The 8536-nt window shown below is 36.3% G+C and overlaps 1 protein-coding gene and 2 non-coding genes across 5 annotated transcripts; 1 reads left to right on the top strand and 2 right to left on the bottom strand.

Moving 5' to 3' along the window:
- Positions 1–95: 95 nt before the first annotated feature.
- On the bottom strand, positions 96–8012 carry LOC141909095 (uncharacterized). 3 transcript variants are annotated; one of them, XM_074799465.1, is made up of 7 exons: positions 7940–8012; positions 3395–3515; positions 2664–2867; positions 2114–2197; positions 1622–1705; positions 1456–1515; positions 96–1031 (listed from the first exon to the last, which is right to left on the bottom strand). In XM_074799465.1, the coding sequence occupies exons 1-7, from the start codon at positions 7987–7989 to the stop codon at positions 864–866; spliced, it is 771 nt and encodes a 256-aa protein (XP_074655566.1). In that variant the 5' UTR covers positions 7990–8012; the 3' UTR covers positions 96–863. The 3 variants fall into 3 exon arrangements, with proteins under 3 accessions (XP_074655566.1, XP_074655564.1, XP_074655565.1); XM_074799463.1 differs by lacking the exon at positions 7940–8012 and adding an exon at positions 3998–4316; XM_074799464.1 differs by lacking the exons at positions 2114–2197; positions 7940–8012 and adding an exon at positions 3998–4316.
- Positions 317–388, top strand: Trnag-ucc (transfer RNA glycine (anticodon UCC)). The gene has a single exon. It is a non-coding gene; the product is annotated as a tRNA-Gly (tRNA).
- Trnam-cau (transfer RNA methionine (anticodon CAU)) lies at positions 3912–3983 on the bottom strand. Its single transcript has one exon. It is a non-coding gene; the product is annotated as a tRNA-Met (tRNA).
- Positions 8013–8536: the final 524 nt, after the last annotated feature.

The raw sequence follows: 8536 nt of genomic DNA, 5'->3' as shown, positions 1-8536 counted from the left end.
ATTATTGAGAAGGCTAAAAATCAATTTTGTCATTTATGAATATATTATATTAAATTAACTTATAAAAATAAACGATACAGAATAATATACTTTTCCTCGATGTTGGGTGATTTCTTTGAATGCAGGGTGCGCATTTTTCACAACGTTTATATTAAGAAACGTCAGGAATGTCAGCTTTTCGAATGGACATTTAGATAGACCTGGAGCCTGAAGGAATTTCGATCACACTTAGGACAAAAGAGCGCTCTCACTACCCAGTGGAAAACGCATGTGCATTACCAAATGTTTGTACTTTACACACGATGGGACATCATATGCGTTCGTGGTGTAAAGGTTAGCATCGTTGCCTTCCAAGCAGTGGATCCGGGTTCGATTCCCGGCGAACGCACGGATATTTTTTCTTAATAAAGTATTATTTTCTACTTAGCATGAAGTATCTTATTTTTTCGACGAATAAAATGCTCAATTTATAAAATTCAATTACAACGTGAATATATAATATATATAGTGATAAGAACAGTATGAAATGATTGTTTAATAGCCATCAGTCTTATACGCGTCGGTAATGAAGTTCTACGTATATTCATACACATCATATACCCTATAAGGCTAAAGAAATGCTCCCTTGTTTCTCCTTTCTGCTGAGCTTAGCAGTTGTTCCGGCCGGCCGCCAATCTACCCTGTAAATTACTTTTTAATAAAATCATAACCATGCTTACAATTACAGACCCAGTTATAGAAATGAACTGATCAAATTTCTATTGCGGTTTACAAAATGGCCGATTAGGAGAAACGAGGTATCATGCTTTAGCCTAACTACATGCATCTAAATTATATCTTTCAAAAACAACGAATCAGCGAAATTATGTTGCGCTTTCGGGTGGCTCCTCTTCAACTGTCTGTTGTTGTTGTTCTTCCGCTTGCGTTTGCGTTTGATCGGCTGTCGTTTGCGCGGGGCCATGGCTGTTTTCATCTTTTTCTAATGTACTCATCACGACATCGTGGCCGGTTTGATATAGCGCCGGAATCGTCTGTATATATTGAATATATAATTAAGTATATCTGAAAGATATCTGTGACTTCCATGTAAGTGTGCTCCTACAGAGTGGCTTCACGAAATCTTGATTAATCTCTTTGACGCCGAAAAAGCGTTATGATAATGTTCGCGTTGTTTAAAGGGTTCTGTGTGCGTCGATGTGCAGTACATCATCCAAATAACGATAACAATTTTGAACTGTTTATTTTGTAATTAAATATTCATAACATCAGTTTTATTTTTGATAAATTTTGTAGTCATTTTTAGAAGATGTGTTCTAACTAATAAATTTTGATCCTTGATAACTTATACCATTATCTGTTGTCGACAATATTAAGCAATAAATACGTTATTTTTTCAAGGCGTCAATAAACTTTAAGTTGATTTTCTTTTTCTAATTCACTGCCTTGACAACTTACCGATTCGTGTCTGAACTTGTTGATCAGTGGATCGGGGTGTTGTTTGCCATCCCCGTTCGTCTGTAAGATAAACATTTAGTTGATATTTCCTTTTTCATTTCAAAATGACTTTAAATGGCTTGCGGGTCATTGCCCTGCTGTGCCTGCGGATGCCGCCCGACCTTACCTCATCTTCTTTTTCGCCACTCTCCTCATCTCCTGCTTTCTCTTTATCGCTGTCCTCATCATCTTCCTGTTGATCTCCGCGATGCTAGAATGATAGAGTGAATGAAATCTCATAATACAGAAAATAACTGGCTTATTAAATGATTATATCTTAATCAAGCTGTTATCATAGTTTACTTTGATTGCATTTTGTGTGTTAAGGGTTGACTGTGAGCATATTATTTTCTTTATTGCATTTCTCTCTTTTTTCTTTTCTCCTCTGAGGGACCTGTTTTATACAAACTATTCCTTAGTTTCTACAGGCCCCTCCAGGTCTAATTTACTGTATTTTGTATTATGCTTTGTACACTATGCTGTAAATTATATTTGAAAAATAAAGTGTTCAAATCAAATCAAATAATTTAACTCCTCCGTTGCCTCAACCGTTCGTACTCGCGCAAATTGATCAGTAAAATTCCTCGCGTTACAGGTATATCTATGTCTACAAACTTACTGTTACTTCTTTCGGTTTTGGTTTCTCATCAACCAATCGTCTGTGGCCATTTTTGTTATCGCAGTTACAAAGGTGATTGCATTCCTTTGAAAAAAAAAGTTTGCTCAAGTCTGCGATCAATTTATGTTTAATTTTGAGAAAATTAGGTCAATTGCAATTTGGCAATAGCCTTATATTCATGCGAGTTAATATTACTGGAAATCTATGCTCAACATTAGAGTTTACAGTCTCTTACTCAATATCATGATTCGGGCCTATATTTGTGGCCATCTTATATTCTATAACGGCTTATTTGACCCACAACCCACTGAACGCCACACAGGGCATTATTAGCGGGTTCGATGTTTATTTTTCCCAATTGGAGAGATACCAGAGACGACCCTTCGACCAAGAAACTCTGTCGCCACCAAGATTCGAACCCATTGTCCTTTTTTGATGGATGATTGTCGGGCAAACATGACGTACACAAATATGACATTTTCACAAAAAAAAAAACATAATCGTACTTTCCTATATACTTGTGAAAATTGGGCACACGTCATGTACTTACCATGATGCTATCGTGGTGACAGTGATGCTGAGGCTGTTGCGAGTCCTTTTTATTCCTCCTTTCCACAACTTTCGTTTCGTGTCCATAGCCCAATCTTTGAGCCTCTTCTGAGTCAGACGACTGTATAACTCCTTCGTTTATCAACCTGCGAATTCTTCGCCTTTCATCTTCCATTAGTTGTTTCTCCTTCTTTTCCTCCATTTCCTGTATGGAAATATTTGTGACGTAATAATGATAATGATAATAATACCGTCATCAGGTCTATTTTCTATTACTTGGAGTACGGATCCGAGAATTCTGCAAAAATCATCAAATTGAAAAAAAGCTTTTTGTTTTGTTTAAATATCCGTCTTGATTTTCAATCTAGTAACTAATTGTTTAAGTTCTGTTCGTCTTAAATTTCAATCTCGTGATTTGCAAAGAAGTTAGTTTTTTTTTTCATTTCTCCCACATCAGAAAAAAATTCAGCACAATTCTATTATTCTTTATTTACGATTTAAATTACATTAGAAAATTACAGATGATAATATGGTAATGTATTAGTCGATAGGAGAAGTTAAAAACGTGTAACCAAAGAACATGGCCCTGGCACTCATTTTTCATTTTTTTCTGCAGTCCTTCCAAAGTTATGTGGAAAATACTCAAATGATTATTATGTTTATTGTTATTATTATGTACTATTTGGTGATTTCTTACTTTTTCGATTGAATAAACATATAAACAATACTCACATAATATTCATCCCTGACCCTCTCTTGCAATTGTTCCATATATTTTTGGTCGTTCATTCTGACAATATCTGAGCCCATCAAATGAATAAGCCGTTCTCGTATAGCCGTCGCTTCGAATGAACTGTAGATAAAAGAAATTAAAAAAAAAACTACCGGGTAATTCAACTGACGGAGCGTTTTAACGATCAACGGGGACCTCTGGGGTATGGGCCCAGCCTTTTCTCTACGCTATTCTGCTCGTGGGGCCTGCGGGTAACAAAAATTAATGACGTATAGGCGGGCACATAAAATACAAAATACATTCTAAAACAGGGTTTCGTTTTAACCCGAATACCTTATGGATAAATTTGGTATCGGAAATCTTAGTTACTCCTCTGAAGGTTTTATGGCGTTGTCACCTTGACACTAACACCGCGCATAAGCATACGTCACTTTCCTTTAGAAGTCTGACTTCTAACGACTCGTTCCAAATAAAGAGCAAAAAAAGAAGCGCAAAACAAATCACAGCAATAAAACATAGCAGAGCGTAGTTTCGATCTACGGACCTCTGGGTTATGGGCCCAGCACGCTTCCACTGCGCCACTCTGCTGATTGATTCCTTACCAATCGACACTGTACGAAGACGGGTCAATTTTCATATCAATCGGTTCCAGATTCGAGTATTTATGTTTGGTTTTTTCGAGGTCAAAGTTCTTTAACAATTTCCTGATGATTTCGATCTTTTTCTGTTGTCCGAGTTCGCCATCACCATCGATCACTGCACTTTCTTCGTTAATATCAGCCATTGTGAAAAGTTTTAACAGAAACAAACGGATTCGTATTCCAACTAATCCCCTCCTCGTCGAATCACCTTATATCGATTATTGTTACCAACTCAGTTTTTCGACGTGTGGAAATAATACAAATATCAGCATATATAAACCTCCCGAGTCAACAGAAAAATGATCGATTACATATGACACATTTCGTCAAGTTTATCACGCGAGATAAAATTCTTGTAGAAAGAAAAACTACCGCGGGCTATTACGAAATTATTTTTGATTTCATGAAATTCATTCGTTCAATCCGTTGATTCGTGTGTTATCCGTAGTTTCGACGTGGTTTCGACACGCGTGCGTCGTGAACCGATTAAGATGTTTGGTTTAAAGAATCGCCTTTCCTCCAAACTTTTTTTCGTCGCACAGTCCAGTCAATGATTTTCACAATATCTTCTATGCCCGGTTATCTAATTATATCCGAATCCCACGGATGGCAACCGCCTCCTTAGACAATAATCAATGAAACAATCGCAAACAATACTAATGCTAGTTTCACATTGCGTGTGTCTCGCCTGATGCGACAAAGAAACACTTTACACGACGCCCGAGAACCAATTTACTAAGTCAATACATACATATGTATCGAATACCCGGAGAACGGTATCAATGCATAATTAATTGACCCGATTCCGTCAATCTAATTCATCGACTATGTTTTCTAATCTGGTGACTTCGATGGTCAAAATTGCCGTCGGTGTAAATCGCGCGGAGAATAATATGCGTCTGATGAATTAGTTACGACGTTTTGACGCGCGTTGTCGTTGGTCACTGTGGTTTTACTTGTAGAAAGGCTGCTTATTTGCGGCGTCTGCGCTAAAACTATCGACGTGACGATTAAATAATTAATTAATCGTGCAGTGCAACGTGTAGATAATGAAATTCGAAGTCATCCATAAGCCATGAGTACTAGTGCATAGACGTTGACGAGTCCCATCGGTGTAGTTTTTACGACTGTCAACATGCAACCTCCGCAAGCTTACCCCATGTCTTAGGAACATTCGATCATTCCATCGCGTGTGCTTAGTACGTTTTTCAGTATCAATAAATCCAACGATTACTGGGTTTTGTCACACGCGAAGGTTCCTCGAGAATGTGTCACCCGCAATATATATATATATATATATATATATATATATATATATATATATATATATATATATATATATATATATATATATATATATATATATATATATATATATATATATATATATATATATATATATATATATATATATATATATATATATATATATATATATATATATATATATATATATATATATATATATATATATATATATATATATATATATATATATATATATATATATATATATATATATATATATATATATATATATATATATATATATATATATATATATATATATATATATATATATATATATATATATATATATATATATATATATATATATATATATATATATATATATATATATATATGTATATATATATATATATATTGCGGGTGACACATTCTCGAGGAACCTTCGCGTGTGTAGGGGATTATTACGATCGCTGTATAATTTTCGAGGCATCCGTGGTACTTATCCCGGTGATTTATTATAACTAGGCAAATTTATCCGATAAAAGCAGACATTTTTTTAATCGACCATATCTAAATGGTTCGTTACACCCCACGCGCGAGCCGAAATCAACAAATATTATACGTAAAGAGATTCTGCGTGTAAACCTAATTTGTTTTTCTGGTCGCTTCAGGGAAAAAATCAGGGGTAACCGTAGTACGTATGTATTTGTTGGTAATGAATAGAATGGCGGCGGGGCGGTGGTGACGGCGGTGGCTGGTTTATATGCGCAGACAGGAACTTAGTTTTTGTGTAATTATCGAGAAATATCGCTGCAGCGCGATAGACGTCCATTTCCGTTCAATTCCAACCGACAAGAATTCGCGTCATGACAGATCGATGCAGATTTCGTCTACGTTTTTTTTTTCTTCACATTTGTGCTAAAAAGCTGTCGCTTATTTATAAATAACCGACGCAAATAGGGGAAAACGTAGAGCGGAACAGCTCTCAATCTTAGCAGTGCCTCGGTTGAGTTACAACCAAATTTGGGTTTACATTTACACACATACCTAACATGTATATATCATATAAACAAGGCCATAGAAAAATCGAAAGTGTATATATTCAAATTCTTTCTAAAGGCCGGTGTCAGGTGACTGTATGTTTATTGTTTCTTTCAAGATATTTAATAACCCTTTTTGATTGGCGTTTACCCGTAAAACGTAATTATACGATTATTGGACAAATCGTATCGATTCCTTCACAGAAACGCCTGCCGAATCCCGATATTCTTCAAAGCAAGCTGGTGGCGAATACATTTTTCAAACGAGTGACACCATGAGTTACTCTCGGACTGAGTATCAGGGTGTATAGTGTATAAGCCGGGGTGTCGTGTGACGGCGCTTTTAAGAGGATAATCAATACGGAAAGGATGTTGCAATAGAACAAGCTGGTGAAATGGAATATGTTACAGAAATAGTGCTTATATAATGTTCAAATTACGAGGTGTCAAGTGAGAGACCGACATTTTAATAGCAGGCCCACTGTTGAGGGTAACGCAACTTATAGAAAATGGCATAATCCACGATAAACTAGGGGGTCTGGGGTCCTCCCCGAAAAATATTTGAATGTTTTCTGCTTTTTGGTACAATTTCCAAGACGTGAATGGAGTCGTGATGCTTATCAGTGCTTTCTAGAAAGTTTACTGCTTTGAGACGTAGTTTCCAGGCAATAAAGATGAAAGAAGAATGGTGATGCCTTTTTGTTGAAAATTATCTTGTAAAATTGAGCACTTTTCTACTTTTGGAATTGATAGGGACAACCCTTTTTACTTTTGGGAAAAAAATGGAAAAAAAACGAGATTTTCGCGACGGTAGCGCGTGACTCCGTCTGAATCCGGCCTGAACTTTATACAGGCACGGTTGGTCGCTGTGCGCATGCCTTATATTATAGTAAACACATTAAAAAATGCATGTTAATGTATTTTCGTATGAGACAGGTTTTTATAGAACATTTTAGTGACATTCAAAAGTGTGACTCTTTGTCGATCAGTCGTCTAAGAAAGCGAGAGGCCAAGCAGAACCAGTTTTCTACGTAGGCCCTATGAAATCATTATGACTCCCCTTAAAAAATATCGCCCTTAACTCGGGGATGAATTAGCGTTGAAGATTTCGCTGTGCCGCAACATTTTCATAGATTAGTAATAATCGCATTATCGTGTGTGTTTCCTTTCGTGTGCGTGTGCGCAAGCTAGGCACCAGCACCTCCCTGGGGCTGCGAGGTATGAACGAATCGCGACTGCGCCATCTTGCACATTTGCGACGAGAACTGAATAACGCATTGCGATGCCTAATATTCGTCAATGGATGATTTACCGCCGAAAGCAAACTTACTATATCTGTTAATTAATATAGATATTACACTAAGTTAACTTAGTATAATATCCGACGTATGTCTATTGGAAGCATTTGAAAAGACTGTGTTCATGAATTTTTCAATGGGTCTTTGAGGTTCCGATATCTTTTTTTAAAATATTACTCGGATGAAAGGCTTTTTCTTCTTTGATCCTTCGGCGCGAAGCCTGATATTATTCTGTCAATTTCGAGTGCATTGCCGCAGGATCAAACTAGAAAACTAAGATAGTGATTGCTCATCAAAACCTAAAAAGTGCTTACCCTTCTTCAAGGTCACCCCGCGATGGACAAGCACTGCAGTACTCTGACATTTTCAATACTCCTCAGTAAATCTGTGTTGATATCCGATCTATGCGTATTCGCGACTAACTATTATTATAACAAAACTATTGCTAATATCACCGCTCGTGCATCAGTACATATATGACTTCGAACCCAGGAATTCAGCGTGAAATTTAGAACATGTAATCGTAATTAGATCTTGTTAAACTAGTCAACAAAACTGAGGAGATACGTGTATTATACGTTCAAATTTGTCAAATGTAAATTTCGGACATGTTTTATCTCGCAATAAAGATAATGAATCGATAACAGCTTGAGAACGTGATGTCATGACCTCGAGATAATATATGACTCTTCTGGAAAGTACAACACTGCGCGAATCAGGCCGATGGTTCTAGATACATTTTGATATGGAACCAAGTTCATTTAAAATTGCAAGTTGTTGAACTGGCTAGAAAATCCAAACTAGTTTCCATAGACATAAAGTGAAAATTTCAAAGTAAAAATTTCAAGCGTTCTTTTTCAGAACACGTTTTCCCAGAATTAAACATATCGTTTTCAACATTAATCCGGTTA

Source organism: Tubulanus polymorphus, chromosome 7 (genome assembly GCF_964204645.1).
Source record: "Tubulanus polymorphus chromosome 7, tnTubPoly1.2, whole genome shotgun sequence".
Taxonomy (NCBI): Eukaryota; Metazoa; Nemertea; class Palaeonemertea; order Tubulaniformes; family Tubulanidae; genus Tubulanus; species Tubulanus polymorphus.
The sequence above is the reverse complement of the archived record's forward strand: the minus strand, read 5'-3'. Positions and strand labels throughout refer to the sequence as shown.